General features: G+C 39.8%; 1 protein-coding gene across 1 annotated transcript in view; it reads right to left on the bottom strand.

Annotated features, from left to right (window-relative positions):
• KCNK10 (potassium two pore domain channel subfamily K member 10) overlaps positions 1-21,624 on the bottom strand; it is a 76,558-nt gene that overhangs the window by 32,481 nt on the left and 22,453 nt on the right. Inside the window, exons 3-4 of the mRNA XM_026112534.2 lie at positions 17,646-17,974; positions 4,573-4,690 (exon numbers count right to left, since the gene is read on the bottom strand). Coding sequence (XP_025968319.2) covers positions 4,573-4,690; positions 17,646-17,974 — 447 coding nt within the window. The remainder of the gene's footprint in view (positions 1-4,572; positions 4,691-17,645; positions 17,975-21,624) is intronic.

Raw genomic sequence — 21,624 nt, 5'->3', positions numbered from 1 at the left:
TACACAGCTTTTTAGAAAAACTAATGGGTTGATCCTATAGCGATGCCTTTGTTCCACACATAATTCGTCTTCACAAACTCTCCATCGCACGATGTCATTTCCCAGGCAAGCTACCCACTGTGGTTTATTCATTTGTAGCCTCCGCTACCCATTTTTTCTATAGAATCAGCTTGCTAACTGAAGTTACTGCTTGATTAATTAATCTAGCTTGACTTATCATGGCACAAAGATCACTTAGTGCTGGCCTGGTACCTCCACATTGCTGCTCCTCTTGGTATCTGCCAATTGCTTCCTGATGGGATCCTGTGATGCATCTGACAAGACTCATTTTCAGTAGCTAGCTCATAACTTCCTCAGTCCCTCATTGCACTGACTAGGTAAACTGTGGTTGCCAGACTGTACTTGCACTACATGAATTCTCAAGGGCCACTTCTGCCTTTACTCAGTTCCCCTATCGATTTAAAAATAAAAAGCCTAACTTTCATATTTCATGATTTTTGATAGGTTTCAGCACATAAGTTTTTAAGCCTTCCCTCTGGAGATCCTAACCCATTTACAATTAACTAGCATTTTTGGTGCTGTAAGAAAGGCAAGTACAAGCCTAACTTTTACCTTCTGTTAGGGTAACCCAGGACTGGTGAATAGATCACAGACTCTCGTCAACACATAATTATATGACTGCACATCATGAATCAAAACTCTCTTTTTGGCCAGAGCATATTTGGGCATGTTTGCTTTTTGTTCCCAGCCTTATAACTCCATGTAAGGTATTGGGAACATCAGATACTGGCAGAAAAGAGATGGACTCTAAGGTCTATTATGGTCAGTAGATCCTTTGAGAACTATTGCAAAGTGCTGGAATCCTCTTTACTCTGGATTTCTACAGCTGTCTCAGAGCTAAAGTGCACACAGGTGAGTGTTTGGGCAAACTAGAGAGGAGGAGGTGGAAAGCATTGTGTTAACTGGCTGTTTGCAACATGGAAGGTAATTGGAATCTTGTTTGGAGGACAACTTCTGTGGTATTCCTAAAAGTCTAATATGCTGATGAATGCGTAGGACAGTTCTCTGCCTGTCCTATGCAGTGGAACATGTGAAGTCACCACAATTTGTTTAGGCATTTCTTCCCTTCCCCACATACTCTCACGTGTATTTAACTATAGGAATCTATATAGGGCTATATGACTTCAGTAGCCCTTGTATTGCTGTTAAAAAGTTAATGTTAAAGAGGAGGAACAAGAATTGTGACAGTATCACTAGCACTTTTACATTTAAGATCAGATTATCTTTATTGAAATGTTTTAGATATGTATATTTTGACTGTAAACATTCATTTGAATATTAAAAATGATCATGGAATCACAAAAAGTCATAGTGGAATTAATTCTTTAAAAACTTAAAATAAAAAATAGATCAAATTTTACACTAGAATTAAGAAATATATGTGATGACTGCAATGATAGTAATTCTACCCAGTTCCAGTTTGGAAAAAAAAATTACTTTTCAGGAAGATAATTTTAATTAAACATTTGCTGGAAACTATGCATGGACAGAAATTCATTAAAGCTAGTGGAACTTACAGCTCCATCTTTAAGAGCTTTCCTGCATTAGGCTAAGGATAGCATTATGCCACCTACAAACCTGCAAAAACTTTTCATATAAATAGACCTATCTGAACTAGAGACAATAGGCTGCACTGGAGACAATAAAAGCTTAAGGGTTTATGATGATTTGAGGCAGCTAATGAATTCTGACTGAATGGATGGACTAGATGGAATTTGGCTGCAGATCCAAATCTGTCTTGCCTTTCGCTCCCTGCTCCCTCCTTTTTGAAGGTTATTTTTAGCTCTTATTTCAGTGATTTTACTTGCAATGTAAACCTGAAGACTAGAATAATTGTAGTGATGGTAAACTGCAACACAGGCAAGAATGAGGACTCTGTAAGCTGGGTTCACTTCCAAAGCCAGAGTGTCTTGCTAATACTTCACTAGTGACTGTGAAGGTAGATATTCGCCGTTAGGGAAGTAACACCTTCCCACCAAAGAAGCGGACCGGAACAACAGTTCAGCTGTTGTTTAGAATACTCTGTTTTCTTCAGACTTTCTCTGGGATGCTGGATTTTGAGCAGTGCAAAGCAAATGTATTAGCACTGCCTTTTAAAGCCACAGGAAAGCATTTGTCAGAGAGATTCAGCAACACAGAGGAAGAGAGGAGAATGTATCTAGGAACAGGAGTATGTCATATTGTATGGGGAAGCAGTCCTGTTTAACCACTGACCAGAGACGGTTCGATCTGAAGGTGAGCCAGAGATTACATGTTTGTAATAATGTTATAAAACTATCTCATATCCTAGAAGATTCATGTTTAAGTTCAAGAATGCCCTAAAGGAGAAGAAAATTGAGAGTGAATTACAACATTGTCTGGGTCTGTATATGTGTTGTACTATCCAGGAAAAGAGTAACTTGCTGTAAAGCCCTATGCAACTTTCTGTGTCTTATGTGTTATACTTCCAACAAGTCCCTGATGAGCTGAAGTGGAAACACGCAGCATTCAGAGAGACGGAGATCTAAGAAAGTGTCTGCTTAATCTACAGCAAATCCCCTGGTTCCTAGGGATTAAGACCCCAATCCTCTAAAGTCTATAACACTGGCAATGGGTACATCCCTCTGTCATGGGATGGTGAAATGACTATGCTGATACACAGCACCACCTCCTCCCCCAAACCACAGTCGGTTTCATGGCTGCATCCATGAGCCCAGATTTCTGCTGAAAGTCTAAGAAAATCACGGCTTCATAGGTCAGTGGACTGAGGCCAAGTAGTCTGTTGAGTGTCTGCATAAGAGGAGATCTAACAGGACTTTGGTGGATAAAACAAAATCATTTTCATGCCCCGACACAATATGTAGACTATATGCAGCTTATAAAAATCTCATTCATGGAGAATATAAAGCAAATATGGGCTAGAATCAGGCTCTTTTCAGTAAATTATTTAAATAGCAGATGTCAATGAATGTCCCTACATAAACTATGCCAACGTACAGCACTAGTGGCATTTATTTGAATGAGTAATTTAAAAGTCTGTCTCTTGGACATTTAATTCAGAAATGTTTTCTCTCTCTCCACCTCCCAGTTTTATGTTACCATTAAAAACACATGGTAATGTAACTTAGTGTACAGAGAGACACACAGAGGTGTGCACTCTATATCACCACTCTTTTACCATCACTCTGAGCCCCAAGGAAAGGCAAAGTGAAAGGCATCAACTCCAGTGTTTGGGCTGATCACCACAGCGAGTTTATTTAACTACAGCAGGAATTTTCTGTCGCTTTAACTGCATAAAGAACTTGCAGAATTCAGTTCAGATTCTCACACTGTAATGAAGGGTTGTGTGCTTTCAGATTACTTGCCTATACAATCACCAGTGCATGCATCACAGTCATAAAGTGGAAAAGCATTTTATCCCATATTTAACTGTTTTGCTGAAGAAATGTACTGTGCATAATTAAAAAATGGTAAATGTCCAGACAGAATTCATGCGGTAGCACTAATAACAATCAGAAGAATATTCAAAGGTAATGCAAATAAAAAGCAACAATTTGTCTGTGATTTCCAAATAATAATATCTGCTGACCCTTTAACGGTAACCAAGATAGCACTGAAGTACAGCTTACAATTACCAAAGCACTATATTATAATTAATGGATTAATCTTATCATCAGTGTTATTGGTTTATCATCTTTTCCCTACAGATTGATATCTGAAGTCCAGCTGCCTCAACAATCTTCAAAATAGCTGGTTCACAGAGAAGAGGATAAAAACCTTCGCACACCTAAAGCCAGCATTCAAAGATTGAGAGACTAAGTATATTGGACACAATGTATAGGAGATGCAGATGACAGGGGCCTGGATAATGAAATTACAAAAATGAGTGGTTCGGAAAAGTAAATGGGGCATTCCAGTATACCCTCCATCTGCTAAGGAGAAAACTGACAGTATTTCATGGAAACAAATTCTGAAATGGCAAAGAAAGTTCCTTTTTCACATAATCCACAATTTGTGGAACTCCTTCCAATAAAGTATTATTGGTACTAAAAGCTAAGGATTTTTAAAAGGATTTGATACTTATGTGAGTATATTTCCAGTTACAAAGAGTAAGGCATTAAAAGAAAGAATTATATCAAGCTTCAGACCGTAAGCCAAAATTAACTGACGTACTTCAGAAAAATGTTACCCTTCTGCATAAATTAATCCATAATTCCAAATAACTATACAAGGCTCTTTTGCCTGGCACTGGTTCTTGGCTTTTATAGTGAAAATTAAGATGATCTACATTAACATCAAGAACAGGGTTATAAAGCTGTAGGTGCTACTTATTTTGCAGTTCAGCATTGCTGTTCTACCCTATGTAAACAGTTTCTGGTATTTCCCCAGAGGCTCACTGCCCTTGACACATACCAGAGGTATGCCTTTTGAGAATTAAGAGTTCAGCCACTTTATTTCTTTGTGATGTATTTTATTGAAATTTATTTCTTAATCCAGTTCTGTGTGACTATGTATTTTAAAAGATAAACATACCTATTGTTGTGATGACTGTTCCAGCAAAGAAAAAGGCACTTCCAAGGTCCCAATGACTGCTGTTGTTAGAGGAATTTCCTATGGGACTGACTCCAGCATTATCAGCATCAATAGCGTGCTGCAAAAAAGAGGTAACAAATCAGCCTTATGCATACCTTACCACATGCTATGCAAGTCAAGATAGGCTCCAAAGGGAAACCCCTACGACCATGGGAACAGCTTAGATTTCAACTCTTTAGGACTTGCTCAAAGTACAGTAGTATCCTCAGTACACAAGATCTGAATATATGACTGAAATAAACTGATACTAATGTAGATAATTAAGATGGTTGAGATAATAAAGATATAATGTATAGACAAATGAGAAAAGATACAAGGAGTTGGGAAGTAGAGGACTGATAACACAAAAGAAATCCATAAATATTGTTCTTGCGGCAATAACTGCGAAGGGAAAAATTTCCCAATGGGAAAAGCTGGTGTTAGAAGCAGCAAGATGGGTGGTAAAAACAAGTAATATTCATGAAGTCAGTTGAAGCTAGTCAGCCAAGGATTTTAATTCCCAACAATTAGTAATTCATGAAGTTATTTATATTTTGTGCTAAGTAGAATTTATTTATTTATATCGCATTTGAAACAAACAAATAGGATAACTATGAAAACATCATGGGACAAATCTGTGATCAGCCAGCACTTTCTAGTTGCCATCCTGGACATGATCACATGTCTACCAATACAGCATGGTTCAAAGACCCCCAGCTAGTGCATGAACAAATTAAATCCAGAGCAGAAGCTGAGGTAGCTATACTACTTCCAGGTCACTGTCCTATGTCTCACACAACACAGGATCAAAACAGACAGACATATCAGCTAGCTGAAAGCATTCTTGGGGATTTCTAAATAGGCATCACATTGCATCATGAGGGCATACATATTTGCCTTCCACTGCAACTTTCACTGTACAAAGGATGGTAGAGCTAAAGGTATCTGCCTCCACAGCACAGAATATAAATCTCTCATCGGCACCTGGCACATTCAGCTGAATTGCTCTGAGTTCACTTTGGAAATGCCCTTTAGAACATATACTCTAGCTGTTTGCAGATCTCATGCAATCTACTGCCTGTCATAGAGAAATTCAGATCTATCACTTTGGAATACTATCTAAAATGACTGTCTTACAAAGTAAAACTCTCCTTCCCAAATGTTCCCAGCTGTGACTCATTTCCAAAGACTTACAGCAAACAAATTAAATTTCTCTCTTTCTACCTCTCACCACTTCCAGCTCTTTGTCTCTGTCTTTTTCCTTTTGTTTTTGAGATCTACAGACACCTATTCTGCTTCCTCCCCACTTCATGTTACTGTTATCACGTCAATCCATTACTGCCAGAATGCATCTTCCTCTTTTCCCTCTTACTCTGATATTTATTCCTCCCCCTAAATATTGCCTCTAGGCTTTTGTCTTGGCAGTTTTAGTGAACCTATTGCCAGGTCCAACAGGACAGGCAAAGTGCTGCTCTCACATCCTCTCTTTATTTTTGTTCAACACAGAATCCCTACCTATCACAACAACTTCTCATTTGACTTTTCTTATGCCATTGTCCTAGCCACTTCTCTTTTTTCCTTTGACTATATGTGAATTGTCACTCTGTGATTTTTATTCCAGCTTTTTCTATACTGTCCATGTGCAACCCAAGATTGATCTTTCCATCTTACTATTGCCCTGCTTCTGGTCTGTCCAGATTGTCCAGATTTCTCTCCTGATCTTCTCTATAATCTCATGTTCTCCTGTGCTTTTAGCATTGACTTTCATATGCATAGATTAGTTTAACACTTCTGTCCATGGCTTTCATGATACACTCTCATTCACCTCTTTCCTCTGATGGTTTATTTGATCACTTTTTCCTTTTCTTTACCTTCCACTTCGCACTTTTTCCTCACTCATTTTTGCCTATGTCTCCAAATGCCTAAACCATCACACAGGTTCCTCTGCCACTTTTTTTTCCCTGAGAGCCTTATAAGTCTTCATCACTACAACTGACCATTTCCCTCAGTCTAGTCTCATATTTTCACTTGTCTCTGTGATATCTTTCTTACATGTGGCTAAGACATACATGCATAGTTTTTCAGTTAAGATCAGACTTAACTCTTCCTCAGATGCTTTTCTAACTTATTCCATTCCCTTGGGCAGTCAGTATGTAATCTAAGAGTCATATTTAACATCACCCATTTGTTCTCCCTCACCTTTCTCACCTTCAGCAACCACATCTTGCAAGTTTATCCAATATGTTTCTAACATCTAGATTTTACTCTGGCCACATAGTAAAACTCAGAAGCATTACTTCTTCAGTGTTTAATCTGATTACTGTAATATCCCTAATGGGCTCATCATTGTTCCCCAGTTGATATAGAAACAAAGCTACTTCATCAAAGTCCATTGTTTTTTCTCTAAGAACTTCTTTTGCTCTCTCCCCACTATATAACTTCCACAAACTCTTCTGTCTTTTGTTATCTTCCTGCTCCAATCTCTCTGTTCTTATACTTTATTCTAATTTCCCCATGATTTCTCTCATGAGTACATTTGCATTTTCCTCCACAACTACTCCTCACTGTAGAACTCTCTGCCCAAGTTGTGAACAACAGAAACTCTTCATTCCCAGCTCTTGGAGAAAATTGATTTCTCCCACCAAAGTTCCAAGAAATTATATATATTTCTTCAACAGTTCTTCTTATGGAATGACAATATTAAGAGGCCTAAAGAAAGAAATGTGGATTCATTGGCAAAGAAGGAGGACAATTATATGTATACAGGAACAAGAATAAATATAACTAACCACATATATCCTTACCCTGATCAATTCTCCTGGAAGAAAGATTAGTGTTTTGAAATGAGCTTTGTTGAGTAAGCTGAATCTAGATTTTGCAGAAGAGATGGCAGAGATTAAGGCTGGAATGCAGGACCAGATCAAGGGAATGGAGAACGTCTCTGAGTATCACAGGACTGAGAAGAAGGGGGCATACACAAGCTCAGGTGCAGCAGTGCGCTAATGTGACTAGGTCACAGTTTCAAAGTCATCTTAATCCAACAACAATGAGCACCAGGAATACAGAACTGAAGCAGCTGAAAAATACTTTTTTTATTTTTCCATTGGGCTAGTTTCAGCTAATCAACTCCCCAGTTACTAATTATTCATCACACAGCCCCACGAACACCACTGCCAGTGCAGGGGAAGGAGTGGGAGAAGAAGAGATGCAGAAGCAAGAACATAGGCCGGAGGTAGCTGCAGAGATCCCTACAGGACAGCCCTTTTTATAGTAGTGCTGCCATATGCCAGGCTAAGCTGATGCTGGAATTAGAGCGTGAGCAAACTCCAGGCTGGACAGCCATTCCACGGAGGCAGAAAGCCAGGGTTCTTCAGCACCTGTCCATGCTTCAAAGAAATAGGGATAAAGAGAAAGGAAGTATTTAGGACCAAATCCTTTGAAAGGGCTTCTGTACTGTACAACAACTAGTCGCTGGCTTTTCATGCTGTGAAAGCTGAGATCATTTGTTTGTTTACTCAGAGAGTGTAAATCAGCATAACAGACAGGTTGCCTGTTTAAACAGGCCATGACACACTGTCAGCTACCTTGGCATGTTATTTCTGCCAAGGAATGCTGGTTGCCTTCCCCTTGAGTGTGTGAATGTCACCAGGCTAATTACAACACTTCAGTCACATTTGAATTTACACAGGTTAGCCAGTTTGTGAGGGACAAGCACTAACTCCCTTCTGGAAGCCATACGGAGCTGGTGAAGTGAAGGAAAGTCCCACTGCCATAGGTAGCTTTGAACTTCTCAGGCTCTCTCCACATCCAGAAAACATGCATTTTTCTTTGAAGTGTGACTGACATCATTCATTTATAAATATTCAACTACCCCAATACTGTCTCTTGAATACACAGTATTTTGTATACAGCATCGGATATACTAGGAGGACAGATAGGGGGCAGCAAAAGGAAAGCAGCTCTGGTGTGTTAGGCAAACTTACCTTACCATCACCACCCCAAGAGCCCGACCTATACAAACGTATCCTGACAGATGAAGGCAGTCAAAAAGGCCACTACCATAGGGAAGACTCTCCCAGTTCATACAGACCATGAGGATTCATGACAGTGACCCATCTGAAAGTTTAGGCAGGCTTTGTAGCATGACCTGAGGATATGTATCCTCAGGTTATCCCGAAGTAGGGAAAGAACCAATTTCCAGAGTGCGAACAGCTCTGTCAGCAAACCTTCCCTATGTAAAACATTTTCTTTTGAAAAATTCAGGGCAAGCAGTTACTTGGAATATCTCAAAATGATGAAATTCTCTTTCTTCCCATTCAAGAAATGTGTGTGTTCTAAGCCAGTATGCAGATAGGAGTGAGAAAATGACAAAACTATCAAAAGTAAATCCAAGAATTCATTTTTTAAAAAATACATATATTTCTGATCACAAATATTAGTTTGGTACCCTGTCCTTGTATAGATGTGTATTTTACTCTTGGCCCCTTCAGCATCAGCATACAATCCTTCAGTAACCAAAAAAGACTAGGTCTGATGAATCTGCATGGGAGCGAAGGCAAATCCCCCCAAAAAGCCCAGCACAGGTGGAGACACTGGGATGGCTGAGTACTATATTCCAAAAGACAGTACAATCCAGACTCCATGTCAATCTGGAAAAGGCTTTTAAATTCCAACAGCTGATATCTAGGCAGCAATATCTCAAAGATATGAGGCATGGAACTACACTGGGCTGCCTAGTTCTTAAAATATAGGACTCAAAGTCCAAAGAACTGTATGCTAGGTTTGTCTTGGGCACTAACTTGCCTCATCAGCTGTTAGAGTTTCTCCCCATAACAGAAGATAGAATCAATATCTCTTGTCTATAGATTACATGAAGGATATTCTCCTTATGCCTCATAGAAAATACTGGGGTTTCACGCTGTCAGGGCCTGGAGCACATTCCTCTTCTAGGAGTTTAGCTGGTTGAGTGCAAGGTCGTCCTCTTCACTGATAAGAGTCATTGTGAAGAAAGCTAGATGCCAAGCTACCCCTCCTTTCCTTTCCCTTGGGAGCTGCTTTTAAGCTGAGGCTTCACCATTGGCCCCTGCATGTGCTACAGCACAGCTGGGCAGCAGCTATGTCGGCACCCAGTCACCTACCTCCACGAGTCTGGCCATGACCCACCGGCTCGGCTTCCTGGCTTGAACGTCAGACCTACTTTATCACTACAGACTTGATGAATGATTGCTGGACTGTGTCTGACCCTGTTCACTGTCTCTGGCCCTGATCCTGACCTGGACTTGACGCTGTGCGTCCTGGATCCTTGTTGGTCAGGTCACCTCTGGTGCCTGCCCTGTTATTGCACTCAGCTCCCAGCTCACCTTCTCTTGCAGAGCAGGCAGCCCTCGCTGCTCCCTGACACACTACTACAGGAGAGAACTTACACAGTTATCAAGATTCCATGCTGTCTAACCATTCCTGACATTTTTTCCCTCTTTTCCTAGGAAAGTGTATATTATATGAAAATATTGTGAATAGTATATGAATGTTATCATTTTATTACATATTTATATTAATATATGTATATTACATATTACACTATATGTTACTTATTATATGAGAATATTGTGACTATTATATGAAAAAATATGGTGACATATATATTTACAGCATTTTCAATTACACACATCACTGTTCCTCACATCCCCCTTAAACAGGAATGTTTGCTGTTGAACTGCTACTACAAATCAGCTGAGAGCTTGGAGAGCTGCATCCTAGGTCTACTACTTTGTAATAATTTACTGAATGTCTGCTGAAGGAAAAGTAGATCACACAGTAGCTGCAGATGGCTGCATACATTCTGGAGGGCAGGATCAGAATACAGCAGGGGCTTGATAAATAATTGCCAGCTCCACCTCCCTCCCCCAAAAATCAAGAACTGAAGCACAAAATGATCAGCCTACTCAAAGCTATGCAGGATGTCTAAAAGAAAGGTAGGATTCATCTGGCAATTTTCTCCTGAGACTTTCTGGCATTTGGTCTCTTAAGGAAACAATCCCAAAGTGACAGTCCAATTGGCCTGAACAACATAACCTGTCACAAATGCAAGGATCTAAGAAAATGTGGCAGAACATAGGTAGCTCACGGGGAACTGTTGACAGATTTGAAGATCAGAGACAAACCCATTATTTTTCTGACAACCAGGACTAGCTAGTGCAGGTATGTGCTCTGTCAACAAAGCTATATCGCTGTGCACTCAGGAGCTAGCTGGGTCAGCCCTAGCTCAGGAATCTCTGGAGTATGCAGCGGAGCCTGAGACATACTGCAAGGTAACGTTCTCATCTCATCTTGCCTGGAAACTAAATGGTAACATTTCAAAGCAGCAGGAGATTTTTCAGTGACGGTGCCTTCAGCAGGGGGAGATAAGGTGCATGTGGGCAGGCAGGTGACACACACAGGGCAGCACTATGCAGGGTAGAATGCAACCTCCTGGATGTTTAAGAGGGAGTAGGTTGCTATTTTCCCTCACAGATCATCAGTAGCAGCAATAATTCCAGTTAGGATTATGCTGTCAAATAAAGATTATATCCTCTTATCTGAGGGCAATGTAATTTGGATCCTCTTTCCACTAATAAATAAATAAATACAGTGTTGCATGCATCTTGACTACCTATAACTTCATTGGTATGTCTGTAGTAAAATTATTTTTTTCACTTCAAATACCAATTAAACTGCCACACAGTTTAATTAAACATCTTTATAAAGTTACTTGGGCATCCTTACCATCCAGGCCCCAAGGGCACTGACAGCCTTCCCTGTTCGTGCCTACCTCCCAAGCCTCCCTTACTTTGCCCAGCCCCAGGCACCCATTTCAGCCCAGCCCGGGTCTGTCAGTGCCTGCCCCGTGACACCGGAGCACTGCTGGGCTCCAGCCCCATCACGGCCCTGCCCCCGCTCGGCCAAAGGCCCCGCTGACCCTGACCCTCGGATGACTGCCTGGCCTGGCCTCGGCCCAGCCACATCACCGTGGCCCTGCCCAGCCATCACGAGCTGTGTCTGACCACGGTCACCCTCACTAGACCTGACCCTGTCTTGCTGACTTGTGTTCCTGACTTGACCCTGGACCTGCCTCACCACCACAAACTTACCTGATGATCTGAATGCTGGGTTGTCCCCAGCTGCCCACTGGCCTGCCCTGCTCCCTTAGTGGGGGTGGAGAGACAGGCCCTGGCTGGCAAGGCCCCTGCTCTACTGGCCATCATCTGGTCCTCGGCTACCAGCATCCTGTCCTTTAGGGAGCAGCCAGCCCTCACTGTACCCTCATAATCACTATCTGATCCCCCTTGGCACATTAGGTACCTTGATCACTAATTAAGACAACTAGCTCAAGAAAAAAGTTTAGAATATGCCCATAGGCAACAAGATAGCTGGGAGCTAATGCAGCTGATCAGGATACAGGAATCAAGCAGAGTCTTTCTGCTTTCCTTGGGAAGAAATGCTTTTATCTGATTTGCTTATTCATGTTTCTTTAATTTCTCCAGTAGCACCCAAGCATGAAGAAGACAAATCTTTTCCAAGAACAAGTATAATGCTTTTCTTGGGTATGGAGCTACTCAAAGGGTCTACCCCTCTGTATCCAAGCATAGGAATTTGGTAAGAACAGAAAAAATTTTTGTCATCCCTTTTTCTAGTTCCATTAATTCCCCTCCACAGATCATGCTAATCCAATAGTGATTATCTCCTTCCACAATTCTTTTCCAAACATATTCCTATCAAGCACACAGAAGGTTGCTACAACTGTCTTTCATGCTCTGATGTTTCTCTATGATGATTATTAAGATACTTCTCATTAAGAAGCAGCTTTTAAAGACTAATTCCTTAATAACTTTTCCCTATACGCCCCACCTCTCCCCTTATTCTCACTACCCCTCATTCAGTGATTAAAGGATTCTCATTAAAAATTCCCATTTATTCCCTCTTCCACAACAGTGTTTTCCAAGGATCAAAATCACCAACAATTTTTGTTCTTGAATAACCAGAGGTAATGAGCTTTGAGAGCCCATCCCTTAAATATTTTTGCTTATCCCACAGGAGTCTCCAGGTAACAATCAGCCAGATTGTCATCTACCTACACTTAAAGTGAGTTGATGTCATTCATGTACTGTTATAGAACAGTGCCACGGGCCAATCTCCAGGCAGACCTACAACATTCAACAAGGGGCAGTGCGGAGGTACCTAAGTTCAGAGGGCTTAACCTCTTGCAAACAACTCAGCTGTGTTCTAGAAACAACGTAACTACAGAACTAGGCTTTGTAGCATGACCTTAAAATATGTATCCTCAAGTTATTTTGAAGTAGGGAAAGAACCAATTTCCAGAGTGCTAACAGCTCTGCCAGCAAACCTTCCCTATGTAAGACATCTTCTTTTGAAAAATTCAGGGCAAGCAGTTCTTGCAAACATCTCAGCTGTGTTCTAGAAGCAACGTAGCTACAGAACAGCAGCAGAGTTTTACTATGCTTAGTCTGATCGTAGTATCTCTGGGCTAAAGTGACAAACTAGGGTGTCTGCACCAACTTAGACCTGACTCAAACGATCTGAATTCTTTCATATAGTCTTTAGGGTGATAAGCTAAAACAAAGATCAAGGCAGAAGGAAAGTTGGGACATGAAGAAAACACCCATCAGAGGCACAGGAAAAAGATTCAATAATCAGATATATTTACCATTGCTTTTCTTCACAGCACAAATAGTCTTTTCCTATCTTCAGCAACAGGCAAGTCTTCCCCATAGTTAACTCAAAAGACTTTTTTTCTGCTCCATTTAGAGCTTTCTTCTAGTACATGAAAGCCATCCAAGTTCTCTTCATTCTACAATGAAACACCTTGAAAAGACAAGCTGACTTATAACACTAGCGAACCTGTCAAGAAGCTAAAAACTGAAATATCTTTACAGGATGTTTCCTTTTTTGCTTATCTTCAGGGGAAAAGTAGTTCAGAACAGTAATCAAAAGTGCCTATCCAAGACATGAACTCTTGCTGACATAATTAGCCAGTAACATCTGACTAGCTTATTTCCAACTCAACTTCCTTTTCAGCTTACAGGCTAACTCATTAGAATTGCTGTAGTCATTAGTGGCCATTGATAATATGACTTCGTTCCCACGTGTGAGATTTTCTGACTATAATCACTCACACTCCTAAATGAAACCCTGAAGAAAAAGAGAGAAGAAAACAGCCCACCAATCACCTAAGTAAGTTCTTACAGTAGTAAACCACTCTACCTTATGTCATTATTTAGGGCTTACTATAACACCTTTTTTTACTCATACACAATGCACAGGCTAAATGAAAACAGAATATGAACTTTCTTATCAGGTCCATAAGAATTACTCTGCTAAAGCACATAGATGGTCTTCTTGCCTGCCTCTCCTAATGATGGATAACATCTGATCTTTCAAAAAGAGACATAACCTCTTCATAATATAGTCTAAATGTGCTTTATTACAAGGGCAAGGTGACTTCTTATTTACCCTAGCTACCAATAAGCTTATGTCCTAAATATGAGAACAGAAAAGCTTTGTAATATTACATTAGCATGTTTAATTACCAATGTAATTTTTATTCAACCATATGTCCAATCACTTGAGTCTTGCTACCCTCTGTTATTTGTCCAAATGGGTACAATACCACTAAATTCAGTTGAAGCAACCAAAGTTTCATTCTCTTTTAGCACATTCCAGATTTTGCTTCTCTCTGATGCCGAAAATTCAGCTTCAAAAGTGCTAAGATAAAGCATCTGATTTTGTCATTTTCTCATTCTGGTATTCACCATCATGCCATCTAGTAGATCACATAACACATTAAGTAACAATAATTTGTTTCACTGCAATAGGTACCTTCAGAAGCAGAAATAGGCTTTGAAAAAAATGAACATTTAAGAACTTCCACTTCAGAGGACCTGGGAAAATGTAGCCTGCACTATGAAACATTTGATATTGTTAAGAAAAAAAATTTCTGTCATGGTGTTAGCATTAGACAGACCTAAACTAAAGCCCAAGAGATAAACAGAAACTTAAAATACCTTGAATTTGGATTTGCATCTTCCTACAGATTTACACTGCTCTCATCTACATTGTTTCTGAAGTCTGTGAATGAAATCCACAATGTGGACTCAGCACTATCAACGGGGCAATTCACATCTATGCCACTAGTGCAAATATTTTCAATGGGTTATTGGAGATCAATATGGAAAGCATGTCTCATCCATACCGAATTTTTCACAGCTATACATTCAGTGCTATACATCTTTCTTATAGGTTTTCTAAAGCAGAACCCTTTGAAAGATTGAAATTTAGGCAAAAGGGAGAAGAGTCCATCATTAACCTTGCAAGCCATATGACATTCCTCTCCTCTCCTCCTCAAAAATTCTTCTTCCAGAGCCACCCCCACAATAAAGGATACAAGCCAGTTCTAAGGTCTCCCCTTTTGTACTTTTCCCATTCTGTGCGTTCTCCAAAGCACAGTGCTGAATCATCACAGTCATTCTGGAAAGTATGAACTATGTGCTTTAAGGTAGTCAGATGATGTCAATGATAAATATCTCCCTTTGGGGCAGCCATGTGACGAATGCACACAGCACAGCAACCAGGACTCATGGAGGTTGCCACATCAGTCTGAAATTACAGTCATAAAGGCAGGTGCAGCATTTGGTGCAATGCAGTAATCCATTGTGCCAGCTAGAGAGATGTCACTTTTGAGATCATCAACATGAAGGCATGAAAGCATAGCGTTAAACCCCAAGACATTATCTTCAAATAGTGGCTCATTGTTCTTATGTGCAAGTCACAGTTTTCTGTATCAGTATACCCGACCGCATCTCTGGATCCAGGTTCACTCCCAGACATTCTAAAAAACCCAAAGGATATCATTGTTTATTGACAAATCTGTTTCAATATTTCACATCACTTGGCCTTAGGACATTCACATGCTAAGCTGCTACACCCATTTAATTTACCTTTCAAAATGATTTCCAGTTACCCAGTGTAATGCCTGAGGACATACTAAAGTCTCAAGAGATGATAAGATTTGTTCAGAATATCTGCCTTCTAATGACACAGTATGCCTGTTTATTATTTTTGTGTCACCACTTCTGAGGTGAAAGAAGGACAAGATATTGTGTACAATAAAAAATAACAAGTACGTAGCTTAGGCTAGAGAATATGGGCTGTTAAGAAATCTTTGTACTGCAGTCTCTGTGCAGGAGTCTTTACCATCCTGCTGAGGTTCTTTGCTTGTTGTACCTATTATGTATTCTGTTTTCTGCCAGAAAAAAAAGTATTTTGCATATCTTTTAATAGTGACATTGCCATCAGGGGAATACAAACTTCTCGCTTTTAATATTTAAAAAAAAAAATCTGTAATCAGCCAGCAAACTCCATACCTAAGGTGTTGAGGGAAATTCTAATCTCTGCAACACTGTCATGAGAAAGGGATCTGAGCCAGAAGAATTTACATTGAAAACCAATGTAAACCATGTTCACCTGTCTTTTGAAGATGTGACTGTGATCCAAGTCAGCCCTGATCCAAAAGCTGTATACTTGCATCAGCATGGTACTGCTTCCTGCTGAAGCAGGTTTGGCCTCTTAGCTCAAGTACCAGGCTGCACAAACAAGGACACACAGCTTCCAAATCAGAACTGACCTGTCTTCAGTGAACACAGAGCACAAGCAGGGTAAGCCCACATCTATCTGCAAAGAAACAGAAAGAATTTGTTTTGCTTAGGATAGGCAGCAGAGGATTGCTGTCTACACACATGGGCAAGGGAGAGGAAGCAGTTAAGCAATAGAAGGTTGTCTGTGCAAGACCAGCTACACAGAAACGGAATGAGTTTAGGCTGAAAACTAGGAGTATGTTTTTACTGTCACGTCAGTGAGATACTGGGACAGCTTCCTAATAGAAAAACTAAACTTATGACACCTTTTAGAATGGAGTCTGATCCATCAGGAGAAGGGTTATAAAACACGGTGGGGTGAGTGGACACCACAATCCATGGGATAGTTCTGTGATCCTTAAAACAGCCTAAAATCACAATGGAGCTCTGACAGGACACATAACTGACCCAAGACTTCAACACATTGTGCTCTTGAAAGGCTCATATACAAATTCAGATCTAAAATAGGAAGCTGAAGTTCAACTTTGGTGTTAGACACTGTTGGAATATATCCTTAGGTATTTCACATTTCTTATCTCATCTCCATTTTCTCCAGGTTAGCTGGTAGTTTTCTAGGTGGGATCCTAGAAGATACTTTACTGAAGTTCTTGCAGGTGAAATTCATGTTTTCCTTGTCTAGAGATCTAATCAATGAAAGATAACTCTCTGAGTAACCTATCTTGCACGCTATTCCATTCTCCACTTATCCCTATGTATCTGTTTTTTATTTCCTTCAAAAGTTACTCTAAAGCAAATCAGTAGACCAGACTAATAAGTCTGTAGTTCTTAAATGCAAGTTATGTTCTGTTTCTAAATGTATGCCTTCTGCATGACTCATTTACATAAAATTCTGAATAATAAACCTGTAAATTAGTGCACCAATAATTTCGGAATTCTTGGCCAAATACTTATTTCAGAACTCCCATCTATCATTTTCTGCTGGTTCACCTGGTTGCTGGGTTTAATCCTGGAGGAAGAACTTAGCATCATTTGGAAAACTCACAGAGATAGGCAGGCCTTTTGCAAATCTGTCACCTGCCATGAAATTCCATTCCAGATATTCCAAGTTCTGATTTTCTTTGCATGCATTTTTCATCATTCTAGTGAAGATATTTAACCTCTACTTAGAATGTTTTGGGGACACAGTTTCTGTTTCCAGGCCACCAAAATAACTGAAAAAGAGCCTGTTCTTCACATTGCCTATTATCACTTTTTCTTTCTCCACACTAGGCAGCCTAGTGCAAGACCCTGTGAACAATTTAGTTCCCTACCAATTCAGCTGATCAAGGAACTGCCAAGCTGTTTTTCCTAACCCCCAAGAAATACTGTGTTCTTCATATGGCCTACCTGAATCAGTGTCTCCAGTTCTAGCTGGGTTACACAAACATGTTCCCGAAGAAAGTCAGCCTTCTCTAAAGCTATTGTATTCTTCTGCCTGCTTTCAAAAGGCTGTTCCAGGGCACGGAAGACAAGTCCTCCAGTCACCAGGTAAACTACAACCACAACGAAAATGGCCACCACTGTTTTCCATTTCATGACTGTCTGCAGGCCCTGAGAAGGGGTTTCCATGGTGGCGACGACAGTTGCTCGGGAGGAAACAGAGAGTCGTGGAGCTGTATAATGCCCGTTGGTTTTGGGCTCAGGTTCACAAGCTGACACTGGTGAGGGAACAGCCACTGAAACACAAAATAAAAACCCATGTTCAAAATCTGTACGGGTGTGAGTTTGATCTTCACATACAACTTGCCTAAACACCATTTTCAAGACACTTGAATAAACCTCGTCATTCACATGGAATAGAATTTCATCTGGAATGTTCAAAGTGTATTTAATCGATTCATATATAAGTTCTTTCAAGGGGTTATTTCACCCATTACCTGTAAAATTGGACAGGTCAGTTACATGGGCAAAAATTTCAGAAAAATGTGGAAAGCAATTTCTCCAACAAGAACATGAAGATTTGAGTAGGTAGAACATAAATTACACAAGGTGACATTTGCTGAGAAGTCTGACAGAGATTTATGTCCTTAAACCGTAATACTAATAGTAGTAATAGTATTGGGAAATTAAACTGTTAATGATCAGTGATCACAACCAGGCCCAGAAAATGCTTTCTGCATATCAAAATACTGTTTAGCTTACCAAGGTAAGCAGGCCCATATTACCCATACATATTCACAACAACATCACTTTTGAAAATGTTCTTAAAGCCTGGAAGCTTCCACCAATTTTAGCATAAAACATTCTTCATTCAAAACATGCTAGATATCTGCAGATGAAAGTCACCCACATGCCAAGAACATGGCTTTGCTTTAGTCAAGCCCCTTTCAAGTTTAAGAACAGAAATAGCTATGTCCTGAACTGGTACGGTCTCTGAGTGCACAGAGAGCACAGTGTACAGCAAAGCCAGCATAGCAGATGCAAAGTAGATCTGCCAGCTTGGTTCTGAGACACTGTACAGCCACGCAACCTCAGCACAACATCAGAGCTAATAAGCCCTGACTCTCACAGCTTGAGCACTGCACCAAGCTACCAAGGCATACAGATCAAAGCTGGCTTGCCTCCAACTAATTCAGGTTTCTCAGCATCACACATCCCTGTTCTCTGTTGCCAGTGTTAGCCATGGCGGGGTGAGCTCAGGTTCCTTAGCATCCACTAGTGTTATAGCAGCAAATGCAGTCTTTCGGGAAACTCTATTCATTTTAAACCAAATCTCTGCTATAATCCTACCATGGCGCAGCTGTCACTGGCCTACAATTTATTTGAAACCAGATTGGAGTTATTTCATTTTAGACACAGATCAGGTTACAGTTAGAATTCAGTCACTTTAGCTGCATTCTCTGAACCTATTCCCAAAGTGCCTTTTCTGGTTTTTTTTGCTCAGGAACTAAAGCAGAAGAGTTTACAACATCTGAGCAGAGCAGCACCATAAACCAATTCTACGCAATTTCAACATACTGGTGATTACACTTTCAGTTTGCAGTGGGCTACAAGTCTTTCCCAATAGAAACTATTTTATGATGCTCAGCAATTTAAAGAACTCAGCTGTCTACCACAGTCACATTTTCCTAAAAATGATACACCTCTTAAGCATCACATTGAGGATAGAGCTGACTTGCTAAGCAAGTTGATAGTTGCTTTACACTTGCAGAAAAGATTTCTCTCCATATTTGAATTGGAGGCTTCAGATAGTAAAAAGATTAGAGAGGATTTCTCTACCCACCAAAAAAAAAAAAAAAAAAAAAAAAAAAATCCAAGGAAAAACATCAGTATTTGATTCCCTTTCAGTTTATCTCAGTTTTGAAGCACTCAGCACAGCTGCTCAGTTTGACCATCATCAGGGCATTGATGGTTCCCAACATGCATCAGCCAGGATGGAACAACATCACACTTAAAAAGATACTTTCTCTTATCTTCGCATATGTTTCAGGTAAATTCTAAGAGCTTACAATGGCAATGGGGAGAAGAGTGACAGTACTAGAAAGAAGCCCTATTTTTTGCAAAAGAGATTGATTATTCTATTCTCCAAACCTCCTAAAAGGAAATGATTATTGTAGCTGATACAGTAAGCTTCAGCAGGAAGTATCAGAAAAGAATGCAGAAGAAATGTAAAATAGAAGGGTTGTACAGCTCTGTGGAGAGGTTAGAACAGGAAACCTCCCTTCCTCTGTAGGCAAGTATCTTAAATGTGAGTCACAATGTCTCCCTACTAAATTAAATAAATTTGAGTACTCCCAAAAGCACATGATCAGCTGCTCAGCTTCTCAGCTGACAAAAATCAGTGTAACAGGGCTTCCATGACATCAATGGAATTCAATCAATTTACAGTAGTTAAAGTCCGTAACTATTGTATATATTGTTCATTAACACAAAATCTGAAAATTTGATGAATGATTTTGCATACCTGACTACTTAGTAAGACAGTCTTAGGATTCAAGGCTTATCTGGTAGGAAGGGTGCAGGATTCATGCAGAGGAAACAGTATGCTGCAATTTTTTGAACTTTTTGAAGCAGCTATCAAGCTAGGTGTGACTGGCATAGTTTGGTGTAGGTTGGGTGAACCTTTCAGTGTACAGAGATGCCTGACTTTGATACCCCACAAAATGATTTGGCTTTTCTCATAAGAACAAGAATTCAAGAGCTAGTAGGGTTAAAACTGCTTTTGTGAGTTCTCTTTTCTTCTCTATTGGTATAAATGTTTCTTATTCAAACCACGTTTTTGGCAAAGCATTCTTAACAGCCCTACAGTAAAATCATAGCCTATCTGATTCTCTCTTTAAAGGAAAATACGTTGTACTGATTTAAAAACAAGAAGAGAAGTTCAGGATAAGCAACTTGAAATATTCTTATAAATACTGTTTCACTTGAACAGCTCAATGATTACTGTGCTTTGTTTTCTTATATTTAAAATAAAAGATAATTTTTTCGTAAGACGACTTGTGTCACAGGGTTTCATTTCCTGCTGCTAGTTATAGCTGCTCTAGGTGTATATAGAAACATTGATCCTGAAGTACTTTATATTATATAAATTAATATACAGGAACACTTTAAAACAGCTAGTTGAGCTAGCTAAAGCAGAACTGCAGTCAACACCCCAGAGATGTTTCTGGATGGATTTAAAACAGCAGTTTGATGTTTTTTAGGAAAGTCAGTGTAGAAACTCTGTATAGCAGCTGTGTCACTCTCTACTGGCAAGAAAGTGGGTTAAGTAGTTTGAGCACACAGTAAGAAAACAGAAGCCCTGGTATGTAATTGCAACTCTACCTGCATTAACCTGTGTTTTCACTACCTACCATTCCTACCATTTGCCTTTAAATCATGGTTTCCAACTAGAAAGAAGAAAAGTCATGCTTTTTTTTCCTAACTCGCAAGTGTCCTTTAAGATTCTGTATCTGTACAATTCTTTAAACAAACATTGGGACATATGTTACATATGAACTTACAAATTCTGTATAAACTTACAGAAGTTTTAGAAGTAGAAGTTTTACTAAAATCCAAGAATAGACTACAGTGACAATTTAACAATGTGGAGAGGTATACAAACAGTTTAAGAAAATGGGGGACTCCATAAATTCTTGGATCTGTAAAGATAGTTTATAAATTACTTGGATAACGTTGGACTACTTGGATATGTTAGGGACTTTAAGTCCATCCAGTAGAACTAAGAACACTGTAACAGGGACTCAGTAGACAGAGGAGATCTGTAGGAAAACAGGGCTTTATTTATTCCACTGCTCAGAGGACAACTAGTTTTCTTTTAGCACCGGCCAAGCAGTGCTTTTTTTTCCTACTGTTGTTCTCAAAACTGCCATAATACTTTAGCTGA

This window comes from Dromaius novaehollandiae, chromosome 5 (genome assembly GCF_036370855.1).
Source record: "Dromaius novaehollandiae isolate bDroNov1 chromosome 5, bDroNov1.hap1, whole genome shotgun sequence".
NCBI classification, from domain to species: Eukaryota; Metazoa; Chordata; class Aves; order Casuariiformes; family Dromaiidae; genus Dromaius; species Dromaius novaehollandiae.
This window is presented reverse-complemented; position numbering and strand designations above follow the sequence as displayed.